Genomic DNA, 27,754 nt, shown 5'->3' on the forward strand with positions numbered 1-27,754 from the left:
GCTGAATGATGAGTTATCCTGCAGTCCTGTTATCGGGAAGCTGAAGATTTGCAACAGTTTAGATTTACAAAAGGGAAACTCTGTACAGGGAAATTTCATACTGTGAAAACTGGGAAGCACATTTCAGCGAAATTTCAAAATGCCAGCACAGGACACTTTCAAAAGAGGAACCATCTAGTTTACAGTGGTTATCTCCAGTCAAAAAAATGCACTCTTTACAATGAAATACAGGTTTCAAAGTGTTTGCTCAACAGGCCTCTCATTTACCACTTTTTAAGCGTTTTATGTGTTAGCTGACTGCAGTGTCAGTGGCCTTGGGAACGGGGCTGGCGGAGGAGGCACAGGAATCGTTGGCCCTTGCAGGTGCATTTCACAGGCGGCTCAGTTTCCTTTCCAGCTCCAGCTCACTTTTCTCACGGTCTTAGGCAAGTTGTTGACTCTTTCTAGGGAAGCGAAAGCAAAAGAAATCATAGCATCTGCTTTACGTGGTTCCAAAGAGAATCTAATGAATGAACGTCATGCAAAGTGTTTACAATTATGATTATCCTGTAAGTTTCTTATGAATGAGTTAGAATTGCAATACCACATATGTCTCTGAGTATAATTTAACAAAGACAAAAGGGATGCATGAAGAAGGTGCAGTGAAGGTTTAGGAAATTAAACCTGCCAGATGAGACTAGCTTTTAGGTTTAAAATCCTGTTGGGCTCTTAAGGAAATACAGTTAAAGTCAGTTCAGCCTACTGTGAGGAGTCCAAGTGATCACATGGTATTTAAACATTACAGATACTGAATTCATGCAGATAGGAGCAAATCAGTATGCAGAAAGCAAGCATTCTGCCCCAAGACATGCAACCCAGGGCCACTGGGAACCTGCAGGGTCTGTTCCAGTCCATGACTAGACCCTACTTCTTCCACCTGTGACAGAAACCACACAGCAGCTGAAGGTCTGCTTCTTTTGGGGAGTTCCTGACTGACCCAAGAGAAGAAACATCAACCACAAAGTTTAATGGACTTGTGGAACTTTCCAACGCAGCACAAGGTTTGGGTTTGTAACTATACAGTAATTTAAAGTAGTGTGATCAGGGAGAAATCAAGGAAAATGCAGTGAGATTCAAATATAGTGAGAGATAATCATTAATGCACCCAATGGGAATGAAGTGCTCCTTCCATTTCTGAGTGGTGCACTTTGTCACACTTTAACACCAGTGTGAAGTGCATGCTTTTCTGATGGTGCGGCTGATTGACTGGACCGACATTATCGGAGCAGGCGAGAACGTGCTTGCGCTGTTTGGGTGTGAGAGTCAAGGTGACGGCCCCTGTGCTAGACTCTCCTCATGGAGCACAGTGGTGCCTCATTGCTTTAAGTGAAAGTGTCTCGCAAATTCCACACCAAAATCAGCAAAAGTCGTAATTCATTGTTACTTGGCAATAAAAGTAGCAATCTGTTTTTGTAATTAAATACTGGAAAATCTCCAGATACAATTAGAAGCAGGCAATCAATATACAATACTATATTATTCACTGAATGTGTAACTTAAGATTATTTACTGTAAAAGGAAAGCATTTTTTAAAGATTTATTTATTTTTATTAGAAAGGCAGATATATATGGAGAGGAGGAGAGAGAGAGAGAAAGATCTTCTGTCCACTCATTCACTCCCCAGATGGTTATAGCAACCAGAGTTAAGCCACGCCGAAGCCAGGAGTTTCTTCTGGGTCTCCCACATGGGTGCAGGGTCCCAAGACTTTGAGCCATCCTCCGCTGCTTTCCCAGGCCACAGGCAGGGAGCTGGATGGGATGCGGGGCTACCAGGATTAGAGCCAGCGCCTACTTGGGATCCTGGTGTGTGCAAGGCAGGACTTTAGCCGCTAGGCTACCACGCTGAGTCCAGAAAGCATGTTTTTAATAAATCAAATACAAATGCTTATATAGTAAAAGTTCAAATCTGTTCTACATATATGGATACATATCAATTTATATGATGCACAATTACATTGTATTTATACAGTGAATTTTTTTCATTCCATGTTAGGATGTAAATTGAGGTGAAAATATGGGGTTACTATAATATATACTAACAAATACATAAAAGCTTACCATAATCTAATGTAGCTATTATTGCTGGGCATTTCATTTCTTTCTAAATTTTCCCTGTTAAAAGCAAAATTTTACAGGGGATGTATGTTTACATATTTTGGGGGCATTTATTCTGATATATTTATTTGAAGCATCCTACAGGCTAAAAGTTGTACATCAGTGTGTTAAATGGTTTTCAAATGTGATTCAAGAAGGTTTCTAATCTAGAGTAAGAACATCCGACACTGTTATTTAAAATTTGGTAAATGATTTAGAAACAGGTAAAAAAATTATACCGTACAATCCTACTTGCTTACTGATGAAGATAGGTCATTTTTCAGAATCAATTCCTGTTTTTGCCAAACACTGTCTTTCTGTGCCCTTTCATTGAAAAAAAAGGGGGGAGGGTGGTTTTTCAGTACCTACTGATTAATACATTGTATGAGTATTTCCAAATTTTTAGTTCCCATTAGATGCATTCTAATTTCACAGTGGCCATTGCCAACAGTATTAATTAGCTGTTTCCAGTTCAAGACTACCTCAGAAACCCAGGTGTATAAAAAGAGGCTTTCTTTTCTTTTCTTTCCTCTTCCTCCTCCTTCTCTCCCTGTCTCTCTCTCTTGCTCTTTCTCTCTTTTTAATTGGTACTGTAAGGGATGGCTTATAAAAAAGGAAAAGCAAAATAATATCTTACCCACTTCCCTATAGCCCTTGAACCTTTTTACCTTAATTAACTATGTAAAGATTAGGAGGTAATATGCATAGAGCAGGGGGGACCCCAGAGTGGAGCAGGAGGACAGGAGGAGGCTTGTATCCCAACCCTGAAGACTCCTAGATCCTCACCAAGGACTATCAGTACAAGCACCGAGGACTACATCCCTACTGCCGAGGAAACCACGGGGAAATGGAGTGCCTTCGGAGACCAAGAACTCTGAGGTCACCCACCCCCATTTGGATCTACCACATGGGATGGAAGAAGCCCAAGTCCTGCCTTGCAGGAGCCAAGGTCATCGGAACGACAACCAGGATCCCTGAGCGGTCCGCAGAAACAGAAGAACAGTAAACTTCCTTCAGGACTAGGGAGAGGAGCTTTCTCTGGTCCTTGTCTGCTTCCAACTTTGGGTCCCCACCCTCTCTCGTAATGACCATCAGGATTGCTCCAGAAACCCCTCAAAATAATAAAAAAAAGACATACACAAAAAAAGGAAAAGCAGAAAGATCTTCCTTCTGCTGATTCAGTCCCAATGGTCACAGATTCTAGTGCTGAGATAATTCCAAGTCAGCAATGAATAATGAGTAGCCTCTTCCTGGTCTCCCACACGGGTGCAGTGTCCTCAGGCTTTGGGCCGTCCACAGCTGCTTTCCCAGGCCACAGCAGGGAGCTGGATGGGAAGCGGGGCTGCTGGGACTTGAACCGGCACCCATGTGGAGGTGGACGGCTAACCAGTTGAACCATCGCACCACCCAGAAGAGGCTTCTTTTTCTGCATACAGTTTCCTTGTTTTCTAAAGGACTCTTCTCCGAAGCTGGCAGTCTTCTCTACAGTCAGAGAATATGTTGTCTCTTGTGCAATCTGTCACAACAAACTCTATTGTAGTGGCAGGAAAGGAACCATAGGTTTAAAAAAAAATGGATGCACCTGGTTATGATGATACTGAATTTTGTATAAATTCCGTGGCATTCAAGGTTTGTATTTGTTTGGTCTTTCTGCCCTACAATCATCTAAATGTAAAAGGATCCTTAGATCAGTGCTGGTGTGGCAGGTGAAGGCTGGGATCTGGACTGAGGGCTATAGTTTGCCAGTACTTACTTTAGATTTTTTTCTTTGACATACCCTTAAGTAAAATCAATAATAATTAGAATCCTTAGAAGGGGCCAGGTATCGTGCCTATGTACAAGACTACTTCTGTTGTCTCAAATAAATAATAAATAAACCTTGCATTCTGACCTTTTACCTTCAGTATCTGGGTATACAGATTTTGTCTACACTTTCTTTTTTTTTTTTTTTAAAGATTTTATTTTATTATTACAAAGTCAGATATACTGAGAGGAGGAGAGACAGAAAGTGGAGCTGCCGGGATTAGAACCAGCGGCCATATGGGATCAAGGTGAGGACCTTAGCCACCAGGCCACGCTGCCGAGCCCTGACTACACTTTCTTAAAAAAATAAACCCATTGGGACCCGGTGTGGTAGCCTAGCGGCTAAAGTCCTCACCTTGTACGCACCAGCATCCCATATGGGCACCTGTTCTGATGGTGGAGGCCCTGCTTCCCATCCATCTCCCTGCTTGTGGCGTTGGAAAGCAGTGGAGAACGCCCCAAAGCATTGAGATCCTGCACCCACTTGGGAGACCTGGAGGAAGCTCAACTTCCTGGTATTCTTACATAGAATCCAAACTTAGAAAACAAAACCCCTGGTGTTTGTCCTATATATATACTGTGTCTTCCTTTGTGATGCAAGTCTTGTTGCCTCTCCGCTAACATTCAGCGCTCACTTAGCAGCAGTGTCAGAGAAACTACAGAGAACCAACACCTTTCAGGGAATTAAAGGAGTTTAGATGGGTACTGCAATCTAACTCAGCAGAAATGATGATGAGTTCCAATAGTCATAACTGTTGTTGAAGTTCAGCAAAATTGTTTCAGTTGTGACGCACTGGCTTGAGGATCAGCTCTGAGCATTATACACAGAGAACTTAATGGTGTGAGCCCCCCCACATGTGTTGTGTATTATGCATATATTAAAATACTGGAAGTGGCTTGTATGAGTTCGGATGCTCAAACCCGACCCATTGATTCACATGTGAACCAACCAAGGGACAGCGATAGCTTCCGAAGAAGCATTGCACAGTATGGGCTGACGTGTCTACTGACATGGACTCGAGTTTGATAAGCTTGTATCGGGGAAGTAATCATGGTGTTTGATATCTGCAAAGAATTCCAAACAAAGTATGATTAAGCTTTATTGTAACTTTTCATGCAATATACGCAACTACAAATAGAGAATTCCAAGCAATCCAGTCACTTTTGATGAGTAATCGTGTAATCAAATCGGTCATTTTTTCATTAACAGAAAGTGTTCAATAACTCAAGAAGCAGGAAATTTGTGAAAGCTGATTCATGAAGAAAACTATCAATGATGATATTCGAGCTATTGAAATTGTTACCATATTAGGAAAACCTTTCTCTAGTGTTAAAAAAAATTGTAGTTGTTTTAGTATTAGCATATCATGAAAATACTTCATTTGAACTTCACTTTATATTTCTAGTGTTTATTGAAAAAAAAAATTTTAAATATTTTAATATTCAAACATTTTCTAATCAAATACTATTTCAACTAGCTTATGTTTCCTAGGGTGTTTTTTTGTTTTTGTTTTGTTTTGCTAAGAATTAAAAGTTAGTAGTTATTCTCTCTGGCATTCACCTAAATTTCTTTAATAAGTATCACTTTGTCAGAATTTGGGTAAGTGGGATTAATAAGTTTAATTTTTATTCAGAAAATTGTGTTGGATTTATCATTCTTTGTTATTTATAAAGGAATTGTGATTTCTGTTTTCTTAATCACCTTGTATTTTTATACCCCTTGTCAAAACTGCAAATTATGAATTATGAACAGTGTTACAAGCAGCACGACAATGGAGTTTGTTTTGCCATGCAGTTATAGCTTAGGTTGTTTCGCTGCACTTTAAGATAGCTTTCAGCAGTGGAAAAGTCACTGCAGAATCCTTTCATAGTCTTCTTTGACTTGTCTGAAAAGCCATCGTCACTGACTTAGCTTTACCTGGTCAGTGGTAACAGTTCCACTCGGGGCTTTGCTTTCTGAACACTGGCAGACTCTGCATTGATTTATATTGGAGTCTCTTCACTGGGTTCATCACCATCCTGTCCCTTTTTCCTCTTTTCTGGGGACGTAAGTGACGCAGAGTTGGGACACTTCAGCATGTTTGTCAGGGAATTTCTGAAGGACTTGCAGAGGAAAAAGTAGATGAAGGGGTCGAGGCATGCGTTCAGTGAAGTCAACCACAGGGTGCTTTCTTTGAGATAGAACAGCGCGTTCTCAGCAGTACAGTTAAAGACATCCCGGGTCTGGCTCAGGGTGTAGGGAATTCGAGCAAAATGGAAAGGCACGAAGCAAATAAAGAACACAGCAATAATAATGAAGACTTTGCCATTCACCTTTTTCCTGGGAACTTTGCCAACACCCTTTGTTCTTAGGTATGACTTGTAGAGCTCTTTGGTGATGAGTGTGTAACAAACAATGACAATTAAAAAATTAATCCAAAAAATGACTTGACAGATGTAGTTGACTATCTCATGCCAGACCAGACCAAACTCCGATTTGAGAAAAGAGCACTTCTTCTCATTGCTGTCCCTCGGCCTCTTGTTGGTTAGAATCATGTTCGGCAGCGAGAGTAAGAACATGAATGCCCAGATGACGGCGGAGAGAATCTTGGCCCCCAGGAGGCTGGTGGAGTTGGATGTCCTGAATGGTTGGGTGGTCTTCTGGTAGCGATCAATAGTGATTAGTCCTAGGAACGAAATACTGATGTACATTGTGAAGTAGAATATGACTGAGGTGACCCGACACACAAAGGTTCTCAGAGGTCCCGTTCCCAGCTTGGCGTCACTGAGAATTTTAAACGGAAAAGTCAGGATCATGAGAAGGTCGGAAATCACTGTGTTCTTAAGAAAAATGATGAAGTTGGATTTACTGCGGATTTGAAAAAAAATCCTCATCGCCAGGCCGTTGGTGATGAGTCCTGTGAAGAACAGAACAGTGTAGAGCAGTGGAAAGAGAACCTGGGTGATCTTGTAATCTCTGGTACAAAGACTGCTGTTCCTCGGCCCGGCCGTGAGGTTATCAATGGCTGGCATTTCTTCTTTGCTACCTGGAGGGGAGGGAAGGAGGGCGGGCTTGGTTATTTTGGGTTTCAGCTTGTTGCTTTTTTGCTGTTGCTGTAGCTTCCCACAGACACAGCTTGTTCTGGAAACTGAAGTTTCTCATCTTAACAGTGGTAGTTAGCAGAAACCCAGAAACAGAATTTTAACCCTGTCTTACTGCCACATGTTTCACCTCTAGCAAGGGAAAATGATGTTGCGCACAATGTCAGATATGATTAGTGTTCCTTTGTGCTGAATGCTTGCCCGCCTTAACACTATTCAATCTTAAGTCCACTTGTATTAACACAGTGACATGGAACAGATGGATGGGCTATACTTTCTTTGCCAAATCTATTCACTCCCATGTGTTTTAGCTTTTTAGTTTGTAAAGTCATTTTTTCTACATCTTCTTCCACCTCTTATTTTACAAAAGACTTCAAAGGAGAAATGGCTAGTGATTTCTTTCCCATTTGGTTATTTTAAATTAAAAAAAAAGTGAGGAGAGAGTGATGTTATGTCACTCTTGAGAAATTTATTAAATAAGCGAAACACTAAATATGAAACAAAAAAGCTATAGTTGGAAGACATGTATTCCTTTCTGTTGCTCAGTCATCCATTCAAAATTGACCTCACAGCAGCTCGGCATTTAACTCTTAAGTATTTTAACCCATACGTATCTCGTTTCCAGCATTGCACAATACATCTGAAATCGTCATGGATGTTTTCTTGAGCCTTACGCCTTATAAAAGTTAAAACAATAAAAATTAAGTAGATGGCATCTGTGTGCAAGATTCTCAGTTGACATTTCTCAGATCAGCCAGGCCGTACATTTCAGGTTAATGGTGTATCAAATGGCATTGAGAAGAAATCATCACAACCACGTTTGTCTGATGTTACAGATTGTTACCGCAAGCGGTAGCCAAAAGAAAATAAGGGATGGTTTGTAGTATACAAGTCCTGAAGTTGGAACTAAAAATTTGAATGTAAAATGAAATATCTGTATTTTATGAAAGTCAAATTGAAATATGCTCATCATAAAATATTTCCCCTAATGATAAGACATAGTAATTTCAAAAAGTACAGATAAAAAAATAAATTTTAAAAAATTAAGTCTTCCATGTACCATGTGCTATGATAGTTAAAGGTAATGGTCCCCCGAAAGTGTCAGCAGAATCTTTCCAATCCTTACATCAGTGACAGTTAGGCAATTAACTGTTGTGCTGTCATAGTATCATTTTAATTTCCTTCACCTGTGTCACTCTTTGTTAAAGCTAAGATCATACCCCATTTTTATTAATGCAGGATCAGTTCATTTGTCAGTTTTGGAAATGGCACTTTGCAGTGCTGAATTTGTAATGGACTGTAAATTATTAAACAAGCATTTGGGATATTGAGAGTTTTAGCTCTGTCAATATTTAAAGTTCATTTCATGCTTCAAGTGAAATAAACATCTACTTGTATTTTATTTCCTAGTTTAGTGTATTTAACAAAACAGCCTAAATCATGGTCATCTCTGATACCTTAGTGTGACCTCTACTATTTTAAATATGCTTACATTGATATATTTTAGGTATAAGATTTCTTTTAAGAAATAATTTAGATGCCATAGCCACACATCATCATGTAAATATGCAAGTATTTTTCAGATATTTTATATATCACATTACCTGGTTGTACTGTCGGTTCTGGAGGACTTGAGTTTATCCAGTAAGTAGATCAAGGCACCCGCAGAGAGGCATTCGAAATTTCTGTTCACTGTCTTAGTTCAGTTGCCAAACCATTTTATGAAAGAGACACTCCTGGTTTTTTTTTTCTTTTTTCTTTTTTTTTTGTCAAGAAGACTTGGGTGTCCTAGAGAGAAACAGAGGAAGAAAGAGAGAGAAAGCTTCGCAATCAGATTACCCCCAGACACTGCGGACTTGAAGCTATGAGGACGCTCCGCTTCCATCTGTCTGCTTTTTGGACTTCTGCTTTTTTATTTCCTGGGATGGCTGAGAAGGCATCTTTGAAAAAGCAGCTGAAAATCTAAAATCTTGTTGCCTTGTACTGAAACCTGCCATGCAGTTGATGATGCGAAACTTGGATTTCCTGTGGTTATTTTCTATGTTAATCCAAACTGAGATCAGGCCTGCACAGCGTGCTTCCTGGAGAAGGTGGCCAGCTTGTTCTCTCAGATGGTTATTTACCTGAAAACCCTTCCAACAAGTAATTACTTTAACTCCAAATGTGTCCTGGTTGTGCTGATAAGCCTTTTCCCTTGGTTAATAATGTCATTATTTCGAATCTGGGTTTGAGTAAGTCCTTTGTAGACAAAACAGCTTCCTCCCATTATAAATTATCAGATTCCAAAATTACATTAGAAAAAAAAAAAGTTCAGTCCATAGCCAAGCCTATTGTATAAAGTATACTCCATAGTTGTCTTTAGTTTAAACTTTTTTGTATATTTGTTTTTACATGGACTTAAAATTAGGTGGAAATGGGTCTACTATTAAAGCCTCTTTCAATCACTCTTTTATATACAGTTTTTAAACTTTTAAATCAGAAAGTACAAAATGGACTAGGGTAAAACTAGTTGCTGTTTCACCTTTGTAGAAGTGTTACTATGCGGGTGTGGGCACTTCCTTAATAGTGGTTGCCTGAGTACGACATGTCTGCATATGTTACATATATTCATCAGTGTTACTTATTAGAAATACGCATTCCCAGACTAGCTTAGACCCTGTTAGGTAGAACATCTGGGAAGTCCCCAAAACCCACCCCATCTGTATTTTAATAGTATTCCCTATAATTCTCACACTAAAAAAAAAAAATCTTCTGACATAAATGGACATGAAAATTTTGCTGCCATTGAGAATTTCAAACCAATCTATACATTTCAGTTATTTTAGTTCTGATTTTTCAGTTACGTTTATTGGTCATTAAGTGGTATTAATTAACAAACTTTCAATGTTCAACTTTCAATGTTTCTACATGAGTATTGTAAGCAAAACTTAACCCTCTTGTTCGGAGACTCAGAATTATACTTTTTAAATGAGCTGTTAGTTTTGTGTGTCCTTTAGCGTAATGATGGCCACCATTTAATGTCTTACATAAATTAGCAGTTAAATCATATTGTCTACTCTTTGATGGAGATTATTTGATTGTTTCTATTCCCTAGGAGCAGAACTATGACATTTGTAGGAGCATCCATTCTGATGGGCACCCTGTGGCCCCAGAACATACATTTATAAATGCTGTGTTCAGAGGCTCCTCACATCTCCCTTCCTCTGCAGCAGCCGCCCCAACAGGGAGGCACAGGGGAGGTGAATGCCCCTTGGTGAAATGGTGCGTTTCTTTCATGAAAATGATGGCCATACCACCTGTGTTTTTACCCATGTGTAAAGTCTTAGGGACATTTCTCATAGATACCCAGGGTACACAATTGAAACAAGCCTTAACAACAACAATTGTGATGTTTTTATACCAATTTTCCAAAGTCAAGGAAAATTAATTTAGGATACTTAAATCATACTACCTTAGTGGGAATTTGTGTTTCCATTTTAGTAGAAATGTTGAGGATGAAAAAGACTCCAATTCTTGAGCCAGAATACTTTTGTCTTTTCTGATTTTCACTCAAATTGCTTCTCTGTGAACCCTCTCCAATATTTTCTCATTGAGTTGACTGCTAGTTCCTTCTCTACCCCCAAAGTGAAAAATGTATAGGAAAGTAGAATAAGCTTGTACATGTTGACCTCTCATTAAGAGTGGCGACCCATGCATCTTATAATTGTGCTATAGGGAACAGATCTAACTAAGCTAGCTGTGTTTTGTGATCAAGGTGGTTTAGAGAAGTGAACAGAGGACTGACTTTGAAGCGTGTTTATTTGTTTTTTTTTTTTTTTTACCAAGTCTATTAATTACCAAGTCTGCTCTTGGAAAGCATTAGCTTTAAATGAGACTGCTGAGCCACCCTTGAAACGATAGGACTCTGGGTCCTGGAGGACCTGGCTTCGTGCAGGAGGGTGATATAAGACATTTGTTTAAGCACTTTAGTTCCAGCAGTTTCTGGATCTACATGTGCTTGTATTGGCATGAATGGGCGTTTGGGTTGAGGGCATATGTTTTAAGCAGTTCACACTTCAGCTGGCTTGGCATGACCCGACTATGTATAGAGAATCGGTTAGATTTACAACGGATTCCCAAAAAGGGAGTCCTGGGAACGGCAGTGTCCAGAATGCTGCCTCCTATGATGCAGTTACCTGTCATGATGAACATTATTTGTATTTGTCACGGACTTGGGCAGTCGTACTGTGGACTGTAGCTGTGATGCAACCAAGACGTCCAGTGCAGTGCAGTGGAGGATGCCTCCTGGAAAGGCACTCCGCTCAAACGTGGTCAGTCATGAAAATAAACTAGTAATGCTCTTGATTCTTTACCACAGTCTTGGGCATGGCCGTCCATTCTTCTCCTGAGCCCAAAGCCTATTACTTTTCGCTTGTGGAATGTTTATTTGATTAAGATAGGCTTAGTTGAATTAATGACGTTTAAAGCTGTCGTTTAAGGGTAAAAAAAAATTAGTAAATTGTTTCTAAAAACTGCCTTTTAGGAGAGGTGTTATTAGTAGAGGTGCTGTGTGCTCTTTGTGATGTATACTATGTTGAATACTTGAATGTACAAAATAAAAGCATTGAAATATAAAATGCACTTAATTTTAACAAAAGGACAATTACATCTACTTCATCTGATTTTCGTTAGTGTTTTGAAGACAAGGAAGCCACCTTTAGAATCTAGTTGTTTTACTTCCCTGTAAGAACATTACTATTCTGGGCCCAGCACGATAGCTTAATGGTTCTGGTCCTCACTTTGAATGCACCAGGATCCCATATGGGCGCTGGTTCTAATCCAGGCAGCTCCACTTCCCATCCAGCTCCCTGCTTGTGGCTTGGGAAAGCAGTCGAGGACAGCCCAAAGCCTTGGAACCCTGCACATGCGTGGGAAACCTGGAAGAGGTTCCTGGCTCCTGGCTTTGGATCAGCGCAGCACCAGCTATTGCAGCCAGTTGGAGAGTGAATTATTGGACCGAAGATCTCCCTCTCTGTCTCTCCTCCTTTCTGTGTCTCTGCCTTTCCAATAAAATAAATCTTTTAAAAAGAAAAAGAACATTACTATTCTGACCATTTTTAGGATATTTGGATTACTATATATATATATATATATATATATATATATATCTGAAAATATAAATAAGACAAAAAGAGAATACATAGTTCCAATAATATCATAATTGCATCTTTGTGAACACATACATGCATTTAGGCAACATTTGTAAACACTTGTTTTATAAGACATGGAGGTGACTTAGAGCAGAACTCAAATTACTGTGTTTCTTTCTTTTAACAAAGATTCATTTACATGGCAGAATAACAGAAAGGGAGGGAGGAAGATGAAGAGATCAGGTCACTCTCCCAACAGCTGGGTTTGGTCAGTCTGAATTGGGGGGTTCATCAGGGTCTCCCATGTGGGTAACAGGAACACTAGTCTACTAGGATGCTGGATGTATCGCCCCGTTGTGTGTTGATCAGCTGAGTATTCTTGAGTGCGAAATAATATTCAGAAAGTGATCTGTAGGCTGAGACTTGAAGAAGTTGGTTTAGAGGGGAGGGAGCCCCTTTAGTCAGCGACAGGCGGGCCAGCCTGGAAGCAGCAGCTTGACTTGTCCCATAGACTCTACAGGTGATTCTTTTTCTTGTCCAATCAATAATTTAGCAATTAACATTAAATTTACAGTGCCTATTTCAGGTCATTAAATTGCTTAGAGCTATGCAATTTGAGAATTTTTAAGTTCCAACTTAAAATAATAGAAATTATTGGTTATTGTATAAATAGTTGGTGCATTTCCTTAGACTGCCTCTATTCATTCTTAATATGAATTGCTGTTGGAAGACTTGTACATTTTCTACTTTAAGAGATTTTTTTTTTCTTTGAAATTCAGATTTACAGAGAGAAGGAGATACAGAAAGATCTTCCATCTGCTGGTTTACTCCCCATGTGGCCACAATGGTTGGAGCTGAGCTGATCCAAAGCAAGGAGCCAGGAGCCAGGAGCTTCTTTTGGGTCTCCTACGTGGGTATGGGTCCCCAAGGCTTTGGGCCATCTTTGACTGCTTTCCCAGGCCACAAGCAGAGAGTTGGAAGAGAAGTGGAGCAGCTGGGATACAAACCAGTGCTAATATGGAATTCCCACGTATGCAAGGCAAGGACTTTAGCCACTTGGCCACCGTGCTGGGCCCACATTTTCTAGTTAAAAAATAATAATAATGAAACAAGTAAAACTTTGGTGTAAACAAGTCTTGCAGTTTATTAAAAGTAGCTTCTAAAAAGTTTCTGTGGCTTGTTTTGTGGCGCAGTGTTGCATCTCAGAATAATTGAATCCTTGCTGCTCCACTTCCAATCCAACTTGCTGCTAATGTGTCTGGGAATGGAGTGGTCGATGGGCCATGTACTTGTGCTCCTGCCACCCATGTGGAAGGCCAGTGTGGAGTCCCTGTCCTTAGCGTTGGCCTGGCCCAGACCTGGCTGTTGTGGTCATTTGGGTGGTACACTAGCCCACGGATGATCTCTTTCTTTCTCTTTTACTCTACCTTTCAAATAAATCAGTAATTAAAGCTAGAAAATTAAAATAGGCACAATATCTGTTCCTAGTCTCTTGGAAGACTAGTATCAGCGATCATGATTTCTCTGAAATGATTCATCTTAAGACACAAATACTATCTTTACATCCTATTCCCCAATGTAGTTGACCAGTCATTCTTTTCCACCTGCCTCTGTGCTGCTGTGGTGTGTCCATCCCACACTCTCATGCTCAAGTCATGTGTTTGCCTTCAAAACCAACTCATGTGAAAACTCCATGGAAAACACCCATGCTTCCCAAGCCTGCACAATTTCAGCATCACCTCTGACTTCAAGCTCCTGGCTTCCTGCTTTCTTTCCCCTACCACGTTAGAGAAACTTTACTTTTTAGTTACCGGTCTGGAGCATCATCTAGGGTGATGGTGGCCCCATTTGTCACAGTGCTGATGGCCTGTGTGTGCGCATGTGCCCTCCCCTGACTTCTGCGCCCTGACTGTGGCAGCTGCTTTACACTATGTCTTATTTACCACCACCTCAGTCTCAGCTGGTTTTGCTTTGCTTCCCCGGAGAGAATCTGGACTTTGACACCTCTCTTGGGGCTTGATGTAGCTCCCTTTTCATTGGGCTGTCACTTCCTTATTAGTGTTCACTAGAAACCAAATAACATCACATTATTTAGGACGTTTCCATCAGTGCCACAAGTTTCTTACACTAGTTAATTTAAGAGCTCCTTACTTGTGTGACATGCCCTTTTTTCCTGCCAGTTCATGGTGTCTAGTGCTTGATCCTAAGTACAGTGAGGTGTGTATTCAGATGCTTGAATCTGTCCCAACTCCTTCACAGATACTGTTTTTCAGTCTTTATTCCTACCACTGAGTCTTCCTTTATGCTGAAAACATTTTTTTGATTTAGCATCCAGCCTATCTCCTTGACTTCTCCCCTTTCTCAGCACTTAACTGGGAGGTTTAGTGTTTAACTGAATTCATTTTTGATCTTGTCTTATTGCTGCCCTAAACCTTTAGCTATGTTTGTGCTCAGTAGTTCACTGTGTATTACACATGAATCAAGTCCACAAATAAGAAGTGTCAACTCAATGATTGTCAAGAGAATATTAAAATAAACACAATCTTTCACAATACTTTAGTACTCATTTCTGCAGCACCTATACAAAAGTTACAAGCAAGTGTGGAAGACACATTAAGAAGCAACAAAAAGTAAGGGAATTAGACTGTGCTAAAGTGCTATAAAGTCTCCTTTGCTTTCCTGTTCCAGCGGTGAGGACCTTCAGTAAAAGCAAGAGACCTGACCTTGTACTTACGCACAGCATCTCGACAAGCGAAAAGAGGGCTGTTGAGGAAACAAAAGCCTAGCAAACTGTGTGGGATTTTAGAGACGCACTGAGAAATGCCACACGCTGTGGGTTTGGGGTACATGTGAGATGCGGGCGAAAGGCTGGAATGTGAGTTAGCAGTGAGCTCTTTGTCCAGTGTGCTCCTACATGATTCCATACCTTGTCCGTGCTTCTCACATAATTCTGCCAGGAAGGCAGCAGTATCAGCATTTTCTTTCTGAGAGTATCTGAAGCTCTGAGAGATTCCTTGTCCAGGACTATGTCACTGGCAAGTAGCACCACTCGGATGCTGTAGCAGCTCCGTCCTGCCCCAGGCTTGGGCTGTGTTAGCTGCAGTCTGGGCCATGCTTGAGCGGTGGTGATGAGTGCATGCATGTTTCCAGCATATTCTCTCACCCTCTGTCATGGACCGCTGTCTCTGCCAAGACACCATGCTCCTTGGAATAGGAATCCTCAGTCTTGGATTTTCTCACCATCACTAGCATCTTCTGTTGCCGTAGGTGGAGATTCTATCAAGAATTACTGAACAGCTTTACTAAGCCTCTCAGGTGCCCATATGCTTAACGTTAGCTACATTTGACCGATGCCCCGCCAGGCATATGACCGAAATTTGTGCAACTTTCCGTGCCCTCCTATTGCTTTCCTGGGGTTTCTGTGCAGATGTCAACCAGATAAACACAAGAATGCATTAGTAATCCTCTGGAATGACAGGGAACCACTCAGGTGTTGGAATCACTTCCTGTGTTGACTTTGCTCAGGGAGTTTAAGGACAGCTACTGCAGGAAACATTGCTAGCTGTCTGTGTGCATGTGTGAATCTGAACGCCGGGAACATTCAACATTCTTGGTGGAGGGCAGTAGGTATGCAGATCAGGATGTTTTATGGCAAGTACAGTCAGAGAGGAACCAGCACATCAGGATGTGGTGAGCTGGTGCATGTGTGTGTGAGGGGAGGGCAGACTGATGAAAGAACAGAGTGTGAGCCAAGTGACATAGTTCTCCCTGAAAGGCTGCAGAAGCACGCAGGGAAGTCCTCCAGCAGAAACACAGCGCTTCTCTGAGTCTGTAGGGTTTGCTCTTCATTGCAACTGTGACTAATTTGAGCATGATGCAGTTTGATTCCTTTCTCACATAGGCTTCTTTAAGATGCAGTGCTGGCAAGGAAGAGTAAGGACCTGTCAATGCCAGAGACACAAAGAGTAAGAGCAGGGGATGGTGCTGGAGATAGAGCTGCAGGGTCTACCAAGCAGAATAGGAGATGGGCACATCCAAGGGAGAAGCGCAGAGCGAAAAGCTCCAAAAGCAACCCAGAGATAGAGAATACACCCCAGACATGTACAGTCATGTGTACTTGGTTTAGCTTAGGCTGAGACTAAATAATTTCTTTTCCTATGTGAAAAAAGTAACCCAGGTCGGGCCCAGCAAAATAAACTTGCATGGGTGGGGATCTCATATACGCGCTGATTTCATGTCCCAGCTGCTCCACTTCCCTTCCTGCCTGTGTCCTGGGAAAGCAGTAGAGAATGGCCCAAAGACTTGGGACCCTGCAACTATATTGGAGACCCAGAAGAAACTCCTGGCTCCTGGCTTTGGATCAGCTCAGCTCCAGCCTTTTCAGCCACTTAGGGAGTGAACCAGGGGATGGATCTTTGTCTCTGTCTCTCTTTCTCTCTGTAAATCTGCCTTCCCAATGAAAATAAATAAATCTTAAAAAGAAAGACAGACAGACCATCCATGCTTGGACTTGTATCGGGTTGCAGTGAGGAGGTGGTCCACAATGCGAGCTGTGGTGTCAAAATATATTTGCATTTCCTCCTGTTTACTTCACATCTAGCAAGATCAGCACTTCTAATTGTTCTGCCATTTGGAAACAAATGCACATATGTCTCACACAGTCATGCTGGATGTAAATGGAATATTTTTCTATGGATATTTGAGGATCCTTATAAAACTTTTGGCTAACTGAAAACTATTTTATGTGCATGTATACACAAATATATATGCACAAGCAAGGTTACTAGGTTAAGACATTATCAGTAAGAGTCTGACTAGATAGTTTGTCACCTGCTGTGAAATTAATGCCGCATGTAACTTGCAGCAATGAAAAGTTTTTCAATAGCCAAAACTTACTCTGTCATGCTGGCCCACCTCAAATGCTTCTATTCATCCTTCAGGTCAGTTGATACTTTGTTTTTTGTTTGTTTGTTTGTTTTTTACTTTAGCAGGTTCCAAAGTGGTTAAGCAATGGTGTGTCCAGTGGAGGCTGAAAGGTGTTGATAGAATGGTGGGGATGCCAGCCAGCCATGGAGGTGCTGTAGCTAGTGGAATGCCAGCCCACTGTGGCACACAGGCGTTTCAGCATGCATTTTCTTCTTTGCAGGATGAATCTTCAAGTCATGAATGTAACCAGCGCACAATCCTCCTCTATGGGGTCGGCAAAGAGCGTGATGAAGCGAGGCATCAGCTGAAGAAGATTACCAAAGATATCCTGAAAATCCTCAATAAGAAGAGCACCACGGAGACAGGGGGTAATGAGTCTTTGTGTGTTAGCGCCCGTGACAGAGCGGCCCCTGTCTTCCCCCTTGTTACTGTCCTTATCATGTTATTTGTCACTGTCGCCAGCTTCCTCTCTTGAATGACTGTCATATTGAACTATGAATAAGCACAGTTTAACGCCAAGACATTGATCCCATTTATAGAAACCCTTGTGTTGGTGTATCATTTTTTATGGGTCAAAGTAGGTCATTTTTATTCTCTGGTCCACATTACCTGCAGTCAATAGAAATTGAAGTTTTGAAGAGGAACTGGAAAAACGTTTAATTGAAAGGAGATCTGATTCTCTCTTCCTCTACCATCATTTGCTTCAAGCCAGTGTTTTCCTTTCTCTGCCATGGAGAGAGATGGGGCGCTCCCATCTGCATGTGAATTGAAAATCTTTGCAGTAGCTGCCGATCTTTGCAGCTTATTTAGAGGTATAGTCTCAGTAAGTCCTGAGGACCGCCTTTTGCACCAGGTGATGTCAAATAGGAGCTTTGCCCTTTTAGAGTGCTAGAGCCCCATGCTTTTGACACTGACTGAAACTTAGTGAAGCCGTGTCTGTCACCACATTGTGTAATCAGAATTTTGTCATTATCCACATTTGCCTAATTACCCTTGTCAAGGTTGTTTACTTCATTGGTAGTCATATGACTTAACATATGTTGTCATCCTATATACTCCATTCCCATCATTGGCGTTTATCTGCCTAATATTTCAATAACAACAAAACATAGACTTTGCATTTGTTGAGGGACAACAGCGTTTTTCTTAGACCTGCTTACAAAGTGCCTATGGAAACCCTACTGTGGGTTTTCAGTACAAAATACTTTTTTATAGCTCTCCCCATAGGTAACCTAGTCTTGAGACTTTATTGGGTTGTATTGCTAGAACTTACCCGTATTCATACTCTTTCCAAGAAAAAAGGTGAAGTATTAAATAAAGCAAATAACAAGTTAGCAGAGGCTCACATGGAGAAAGTTGGCATGAAGGCCAGCACCAGCTGTTGGCTGCACCTGCTGTTTGAGGCTGCCTGGTGGGCACTGTGCTTGTCTAAGAGCACAATGAGAAAGTCCCCTCCTTGTGGCTTTGCATCGCATCCCTTATCTCCGTGCTGTTGCTGGGTAAGGACCTTGTTGAATTCTGGCTCCGTGAGCCCACAACCATGTTGTGAGAAGGAAATGAAACTTGCCTTGATTGCTGTCCCTAGGAGAAAAAAGTGTTCCAAGAAAACCGTTTATATGATATTTTGCTCTTTTTTTTTTCTCTCTTGGCGAAAAGAGGAAATGGGTTGTGTTTAGAAGATGGAATTTAGGATTCCTGTACTCCCTAGCAAGGAATATTTCAAGCATCTTTTGGTACCCTTGTACTGGGAGGACACTATCCCCTTTAAGAAGTTTAGTAATGAATGTTCTGTTGAAATTATTTTAAAGTGTTTTCCCCGATGGCATGGAACCTTTTGGGTTTTGAAAGCTGAGTGAAGTCAGAAGGGGAAGGAAACAGTGTGGTGTCCTGTCGTGCCCTGTTGGGTCCTCCTACTTACTTCCTTCACAGCTTTGTAAGTGCCAGACTATAGTCTGTCTTTGTACCAATCTCTCAAATAGGCATTTCTAGCACAAGAGCTGCCAAAGACAAGAAGCAGCGATTGGCGTGTTTTGTTTTTGTTTTTTTTTTTTTGGCAAATCAGTAATAGAGACATGACTATGGAGTGACCATTCCCAAGATGCTTTGACTTGTCTTCATTTCACCTAAATTTCTTCCATCAGAAAGATGACAATTTGGGGTGTTTTGAGATGCTTTCTGATAAATACTAATTTTAAATTATACTGAAAACCTAGTATGTACACCAGAAGCCCATTGACTGTAATCCAGGGGGAAGGAAATTTTACTGTGTTTTGTTTTAGCAAAATGAGGACTGATAAGGGAAGCTGGGCACATGTTAGCATTTGTTTGATTTCTGGATGCTCAAAAACAAGATTTGGAGGCACCACCCACATCGGCCTGACCTTATAGGACTTTTCCATTTGAGAAGGCTTTGCATTAACACCCATCTCTCTTGGATGTTATTGGTGTATCTTTTAAAAACATTGCAAATTATACTAATTATATAAAGATTTTAAGAATTTTCAAAATGGAAAGCAAAGCCTTAAAAGACCAATAGTAATCAGATGAGGAATATCTAGGTATTATGACTATATTGTTGCTCATTTGAATGTCATTGAGATAATACATTCAGAAAGAACCATCGCTAATTTCTCACATTCCTTCTTTAAAATGAATGGAAATTACAAGAAAATGATCAATTGTATTGCTTTCTATGAGGTGTTAAAGCAAGAGCTATGTATATATTATGGAGTTCTCAGCTGGATCTCCTGCCCTGTCTTCTGGATTTTGTTTATTCATTTGGGCCTTGGAATGATTAACCTGGCTTTTAAAGCCTTTTATGCACATACTATTGCCAATTATGTATCCAATGATATTCATAAATAGAAAGTTGAAAACTTGAATATTTTGAGCACTCTCATGACATGTGAGTCCCTATGGTGAAAGCAAAACTGCCGGCCTAATTCCACATTATTTTGAGAATAATGAAAAAAGGGGTCGGTTGAGTTAATTTGTTATTTCCTATGCTTTGTATTATTTTTGATGTTGCTTGATATGTGACATATTTGATATTTGGTATTAGTTAATACATAATGCAGTCTTGTAACTTGTGTTACTGTAGCCCCTTTCAATTTTGATTCACTCAGCCATTGTGTTTTGTTTTAGTGATTGGTTTTAATGGTTTATTTTTTTTCCCTTTGAGCAATGATTGTTAATTGCTGAAAGATAAATCTCGTTTCTTTTCAGTGTAGTTTCTGAAAATCATTGCACTTGCCATTAGCAAAATATTTTTGAAAATTCACTGAAATCCTATTCCTTTCTTCTGTATTTAGCAGAGAAATATAAACAGTGGCGCTTGTTCTCGGAATAAGCTTTGCCAAAAACGAGGAATATGTGAATAGCTGAGCCCTTCTCCAGGTAGCCTTTCTCTGTTGGTAATCATTGTTGGAAAAGACCTTAGAAATCACATTATTGAACTCTTACTCCCTATCTTTTCAAGATTTTTCTTTGTAAATGCTTACATTAAAGACCTTTACAAATGGGACCTAATTTATTTTTGGAATCTTATTGATAGAACTGTTAAGAACAGATGTCCAGATGTCTTTATGGAAAAAAAAGTTCGTAATTTAAAAAAAAGTTTGAATTTTATTTTTACTGTTGTTTACATAGTTGAAGAAGGATGTATATCCATGCAAGCCACAGATAGGGGTGAAGAGGGTTGAGGTGTTCAGGAAAGAGGGTGGGACAAATGTTCCCCCCCTCCTTTTTTTTTTTTTTTTTTTGCCCTTTATGTGTAAGGTGGTTGGGGAAGGGAGGGGCTGCTCCTTGCTGCCAATCTACATCAGTACCCAGGGATGAGGGAATGGTCATTTGCTGTCATCTTAGAGATGCTCATATTGTTGCTCCAGGGTTGAGAGAGTCTTTCTAAGGTCTATTGACTGACAAATGCCGCCTTAGTGCTTCCACAGATCCAGACACTTGTTGCCTAAGCGTGGCCAGGAGAAGCGTTCAACCGTTCTGCTTTCTATCTTCTCATGTGGCACCTGACTTCCTCTGCCACACAGCCCAGCTGGCCAGCACATATTCTGGCTCTTGTGTGTGCCAGTGGATGTGTCAGGCTAGCCTAGCCTGGTCCTCTGCTGAACCCAGTTCATATGTTGGCTAACAGGTGTTGCAGCCGTGCCCAACCTACCCAGACCCTAATCTCAGTTGTCATGCACACTTGTTGGAGAAGTGGCTTAGCAAAGTTGTCCTTGATGTGTTCCTGCCAGGCTTGCCCCCAGTCTTGTAGGAGTCAGTGGGTTTGCTGCGACCCCAGTCTAGCATGGCCTGTCTTGCCTTAACATTGCCCACTGGGTATTGAAGCCTGGTTCTGCACTGGTGGGTGCTGCAGCCTAGTCCGCCCTGCAAGCCCCCAGCCCTGGCCTTCATGTGAACTGGCAGGTGTGGTGGTCCAGCCTAGCTCTGCATCTCGAACTTGTTCCTGGGTGCTGCTCCCAGCCTGACATGGCCTGCCTCCAGTTCTTGCAGTCACCCAGTCACTGTGGCCCTGTCCAATTTGTCCACACCCATTCTGGCTCTCACTGGCAGGTGGAATAACTCATGGCTACCTGGATCACCCCTGGAACTGGCTCTCTTGTGGACATTGTGGGTGCAGCAACCTAACCTACCTGCTTCTGTACCCAATGTAACTCTCTTGAGTGCCAGTGAGTGCTGGGACCTACCCTATTCCAGCCCACCCCTGGACCCATCCTGCATGTATGTTCAGGGGTGCAGCAGTCACGTTCAGCCCAGTCTGCCACCAACTCTTGTTCTCATGCTCACCAGTGGGAGCTGAAACCTAGCAGGGGAGTCACCCACCAGGTTAGCTCCCAGGCCTGGATCTCATACATTCTTGTGGGTAGTAAGTCCCTACCTGGCATAATCCACCCCAAGTTCTGGCCTTTGCATGTTCTGGCGGATGCTTCAGTAATTCTTGCCCCTGGACCCAATTCTCAGATGCACTCGTGGGTACTGCCCCTTTGGCCGCCACAGCCTGCTCCCAATCTCAGTTCCTGTTCAGGGAGTTCCAGGATTGTGCCTCTCTTAGTCTGTTATCGCCCCAAACTCTCACACAAACCAATTTGTACTGCAGACCCATAAGAGTGAGCCCACGTGTATTCTGTAGAATCTGGTGCCGTAACTGGTTCTTTCATGTAGTATCACGGCCCAGCCCTGCATGGCCAGCCATCTACTCTGACACCCTCTGGCAGATACTGTGGCCTAACCCTGCCAGGCAGGCCTCCTGTCCATCCTAGCTTTCATGTGCATTGGTGCATGGCATGATGCCACCAAGCCCAGACCATGTTTTCCATGTGGGTGGGTTCATTGGTCTTATCAGACACACTACCTGGTCTCAGCTCTCTCTTTTACCTGTTAGTGCAGTGTTCTCTTCCTTGGAAGACCCCAGGAATAATTCCACACCCGTGAAGTACTCCCTCAGTGGCCCTTACTCTCATACATCCCAAAACCCCTTCACCAGACAGTCAACACCCTCTTCCCACCGCCTCTGCTGGCACAGGTCCTGGGATCCTCAATCAACAAGTCTCACTGGCCTCCAGCCTGGCAGCCCTGGCTCAAGATCTGGCATTTACTTCCACATGTATCTTTCTTCAACTGTTCTGGTTGGCTGGTCTAGTTAACATAAATTTAGCATTACTCAGGCCCAGAATTTACACCAACTACTGGCTTCTCCTCTTCTAGCAGTGTAACATTTGTCTAGGTTCAAGGCAACCTAGGCAGTTGCCTATAGCTGGTGATGTTATATTTTTAAATTGGAATTGTCCTTATGCTAAATTGATAACACTTTCCCGTCATTGATGAGCAGTTTAATTGTTGTATCAAAAGAAGTGAGGATTCATAAATTCTGTTTTATCATATGAGCTATTTTAGAAAGGTGTCAAGGCGAATGACCTAATGGGGAACCAGTGTTGCATTCTGTTCGGTCTTTTATGTAAGCCTGAGTGATTTTCCCTGATGTATTGTGTGAGTGTCTGTAATTTAAGTCCTTATTTACAAATGTTCATAAAGGCACTTCTCATGATTGTGAAAATCTGGACACTACTCGGTAGACTGGATATATAGTGTAGCCACATGTCAGAATGTACAGGTGAGAATTATGATTTTTGGAACAAATTGAAATTATCTCAGTCATACTGATCACTCTTAAAAAACAAAATGGTGAATGAAGAAGGCATGATATTGAGCCCATTGCAATGATCTCATGGCTAAAGCCTCGTCTTGCATGTGCTGGGATCCCATACGTGTACTGATTCATGTCATAGCTGTTCCACTTCCCCATCCAGGTCCCTCCCTGGGCCTGGGAAAGCAGTGGAGGATGACCCAGAGCCTTGGGACCCTGCACCCGCGTGGGGAACCCAGAGGAAGTTCCTGGCTCCTGACTTCAAATTGGCTTATCTCCGGCCAATGTGGCCAGTTGAGGAATGAATGAGTGGAAAATCTTTCCTCTCTGTATCTCCTACTCTCTATATATCCTGCCTTTCCAAATCAAATAAATAAACCTTAAAAAAAAGAGAAATGTCAGATATTACCATTATATACTTCAAAAGTATGTGATACTGATCCAGTCTTATAGCAGTCAAGGTTTTAGGAGTAAATTAGTTAGCATAGCAGTGAATGTGCTGTGTGGTGAGGTTAGCGTTTTGGTGTAGCAGGTAAAGCTGCCACCCGCAAGGCTTGTGTCCCACGTGGGCACCAGTTCTATTCCTGGCTGCTCCCCTTGCAGTTCTCTGCTGGTGACCTGGGAAGCCAGTGGGAAGATGGCTCGAGTGCTTATGCTTCTATGAGAGACCAACATGAACCTCCTAACTCCTGCCTTCAACCTGGCCTAGTCCTGCTGTTCTGGCCATCTGGGAAGTGAATCAGCTGATAGAAAATCATCATTTTCTGTTGTAACTCTGATTTTGAAATGAATAACTCTTTAAAAAAAAAGAAAAGCGATACTAGCATAGCCTTGATTGGAGTCTCAGGCAGCGCTGGCTCCTGATTTTAGCTTCTTCCTGGGAAAAGTTCTGAACATTGCAGCTGATGATTTAGGTTGGTCCCTGCAGTCCGTGTAGGATTTTGCTTGATTTTCTAGCACCTAACTTTGTTGGCCCAGTGCAGCTGTTGAAGTCATGGAGTGAGCTGGTGGCCGGGAGCTCTCTCTGTTTCTCTATCCTTCTGTCTTCTGCCTTTGAAATGAGTAGAATAAATAAAATTGCTTTTAAAGAGTCAGTATTTTGGTCCACTAACGAGGGTGGAATGACCCTAGAGGTTCCCTGGGTCTCTATGGATTGTGCACATGGTGATGTTGCTCTGGTCTCATTCTCCAAGTGTATTCATTTTACCGCAATTCAGATAATTTTGTCAGTATGGATGTTGTATCTCAAGAACTTAAGTTAAATGGAAATACTTAGCTACTTTCTGTATGTTTAGGTGGGGACGAAGGACAAAAAGCCAGGAAGAACAGGCAAGAAGCTTTTCCAACACTGGAGACTGTGTTCACAAAACTCCAGCTCCTTTCATACTTCGACCAGCATCAAGTCACATCTCAGGTAGTCACTTAAAGCAGCTGTAGCGGTTTACATTTCAAATATTCCCTTTCCTTTAAAAATATCACTTTTGTACAATATGTTTCCAACTTTAATTTGCTTTTTAAACAGATTTTTTAAACATACTTGGCAGGTCCTTACATTATTGAACACTTCATGTTATGTGTCAGATTGCCTTTCTCAGAAGTTTTTTTTTTTAAATCAAAAATCTATATGAAACAGTTATCAATCTGTAAGATAATTATTGATACAGTACCTGTACAATTACATTTTGGTCCTGCATTGCTATTGATAAGGGAGAATATGTTGACTGCAATAAAATACTACAAAAAGAAAAAACTAATTCTTTTTTACTTTATCCATTAACATTATAATAGATACATCTAAAGCTTGCTAACATTTGTAGGCCTGTTTTCAGGATTTTAGGAGCTACTTGCTAATAACTACTTAATATAGTTCTTCAAAATATAGGGAAGATGTTGCATTTATTATTTTTGATTTTTACATGTTATGGGATTCTGTGGCAATAGGTCTTAACTTATCTAAGTTGAATCAGGTACGAATTGAAACTTCCTTAACAATGAAATACCTAACTAAAAAAAAATTGACAATTGAATCTATAGCTATGTTTCACTTTTGCTTTTCAGATCTCTAACAATGTGCTAGAACAAATTACAAGCTTTGCATCGGGAACATCTTATCATCTCCCCTTGGCTCATCATATTCAACTCATCTTTGATCTCATGGAGCCAGCACTGAACATCAATGGGCTCATTGATTTTGCAATACAGGTGTTGAACTCACCATGCTTCTTTAACTTTCAGGGGAGAAACACTACCCACCAGGCATTGCACCATTGAAAATCACCCACGCAGCGGGCAGTGACACTCGAGCACATTTTGGAATAATTCTGAATTAATAGTCCTCAACCGATAGTTGACCTGTAGTTGTGTTTGTATTTTTAATGAAATACTTTTATTTTAAAAATGTGAGCTTCAAAGTTTTTTGTTTTTGGTGTTAAGCATTTTTCTTAGAGAAGGATGAACATTTATTTTCTCACTATAGTTCAGATTTAGACGTAATGAGAATTTCTATATTCCTTAAATTTTAATTTTCTTACAGTACTTTGTTGTTAATGAGCAGGAATAAGAATTGGCTTCCTTTGCTTATTCTATAGGCAGTCTTAGCTTTGTTAGTAAGATAAGGATAGATGTGTAATGGCCATTAAAATGAAAAGGCAAAGGAAGCAAAAAAGTGAGGAGTGGAGTTGCTCTCTCTAAAATTATCCAGTTCTGAGGTTTAGTTGGCTATGAAGTTTCAGTCACTATTTCAGCTCTGGACACTTCCTGATTGTGGGCATCCTGAAGTCTAGACAGAAGGAAAGCTATCAAGTGGTAAAGAATCAAAGGTTAAAAATAAAAGCCCATTACATCCATTGGAATATGCTTTCTGACACTGAAGTTGTGTTAGAATGATGCATTCTGTGCATTGTTTGTAAAAACTGCCATTTTTCCACCCACATTTTTATTCATTCTTTCCTCCCTTTGCAGTTGCTAAATGAGTTGAGTGTTGTGGAAGCCGAATTGCTCCTCAAGTCCTCCAGCCTGGCAGGCAACTACACCACGGGTCTGTGCGTCTGCATCGTGGCCGTTCTCAGGCGGTACCACAGTTGTCTGATCTTGAACCCTGACCAGACGGCCCAGGTGTTTGAAGGGTCAGTGTACACAGCATCACTGTTGATCAGTGCTAGAATGTCCACTTCATGGGCTAACTGGTACTGATAGCTGCTTCAGTAAAAACATTGAGAACTGTTGTATGAAAATCTTGATCAGAAAGGGTGTACAAGTGTGGAAAGTGGGTTCTTTTGAATAAGGTACGGTCCTCTTCCTTTCTCCCACCCTTAATAAAGCCTGTCATTGGTAGGATTCTGTCATTTATACTGCCCTGCACCGTGGCTTCTTTGTCCATGCAACTTCAGTTGACATTGGAAGACTCCAACAGGAAAGAAGCTTTGTACACACTGTCACTTTTCAAATCTGGTTCTTCATTTCCTTGATAACTAAAAGGTGTATTTTGGCAAACTTGAACCTAGGCCAGATGATTTTTTTTTTTTTTTTCATTTTCAGCCTCTGTGTGTGTGCGCGCATGTATTACAGACTAACTTTTGTTCTGCTGTGCCTGGTGAAGCTGGGTTAAGGGGTTACCTAACGCTCTCTGCCATGGGGATCAGGTCACAGAGAACAAAGGAGCATCATGAACTCTGTGTAACCTCAACGTGCTCCGTGTGACTCACTGTCCGCTCTTTTCCTCCAGGGTGTTTTATTAATAACATTCAACCTGTTTTACTTCCATTTTTTCCCTCTGGACCTTTTACTTCCTCCAGACCATTTATTTTAGTGCCTTTTATTGTCACCTAGCACACACAATCAATTTATATTTGGTTCCAGAATGGCATCAATTTAACAGCAGGTTTTCTTGAGTAAAGGAATTCTGTACCTAGATTAGGAATGAATTCGGATTCATCCGAAAAATATTGACATGGGAGAAAGCATGCATTTTAGAATTAAGGGTATACAGAGTTTTTAGATCCATCAGCTACCCTACCAACTTTTGAGTTTTAGCACAGTGTTTGTTGAGGTATTGTACTCAATGACACAGCTCATAAATCTTACAGGTTTTATTAAAAAGCATTTTACTTGGACTTCAACCCTCCTGTTGATAGTCTATACCATGACTTTGATAGAATGCATTGAAACCTATTTAATGATGAAACTAATTTAGTAGGTTGTGATAGGTGTTTTTATATATTCATTGAACTTGATTATTACTTATTTCCTATTAAGTATTCAAAAAATAATATCTGACACTGTTGTGTATTTAGTTTATAATGTGTAGCAAGGGTAAATATTTCCCACAGAATGATTGTGGTTTTTTTCCCTTGTATCTATGTGACTGGATCTACTGGGATATCGTGAGATATTCTTGTCTATGGCAAGTCAAAGAGATTAAGGAAGCCCTGGCTGCTGCTCTGTGTATACCTCTCCAACTCCCAATATGTGTCCATAGTTATAACACTTCCGTCCTCAACAGATTGTGTTAGACTTCCTACAT

At 41.1% G+C, this 27,754-nt stretch overlaps 2 protein-coding genes across 5 annotated transcripts in view; one reads left to right on the forward strand and one right to left on the reverse strand.

The window, feature by feature from the left end:
- The window catches only part of MED12L (mediator complex subunit 12L), a 327,308-nt gene that overhangs the window by 235,155 nt on the left and 64,399 nt on the right, over positions 1-27,754 (forward strand). For all 4 annotated transcript variants that reach the window (XM_058661436.1, XM_058661437.1, XM_058661438.1 and 1 more), the window contains 4 exons: positions 17,293-17,440; positions 24,528-24,646; positions 25,291-25,434; positions 26,194-26,357. In XM_058661436.1, coding sequence (XP_058517419.1) covers positions 17,293-17,440; positions 24,528-24,646; positions 25,291-25,434; positions 26,194-26,357 — 575 coding nt within the window. The remainder of the gene's footprint in view (positions 1-17,292; positions 17,441-24,527; positions 24,647-25,290; positions 25,435-26,193; positions 26,358-27,754) is intronic.
- P2RY12 (purinergic receptor P2Y12) lies at positions 5,897-8,774 on the reverse strand. Its single transcript, XM_012931175.2, has 2 exons — positions 8,622-8,774; positions 5,897-6,962 (listed from the first exon to the last, which is right to left on the reverse strand). Exon 2 carries the CDS (start codon positions 6,946-6,948, stop codon positions 5,920-5,922), a length of 1,029 nt encoding a protein of 342 aa, XP_012786629.2. The 5' UTR covers positions 6,949-6,962; positions 8,622-8,774; the 3' UTR covers positions 5,897-5,919.

The sequence above is a fragment of the Ochotona princeps genome, chromosome 3, assembly GCF_030435755.1.
Source record: "Ochotona princeps isolate mOchPri1 chromosome 3, mOchPri1.hap1, whole genome shotgun sequence".
NCBI classification, from domain to species: Eukaryota; Metazoa; Chordata; class Mammalia; order Lagomorpha; family Ochotonidae; genus Ochotona; species Ochotona princeps.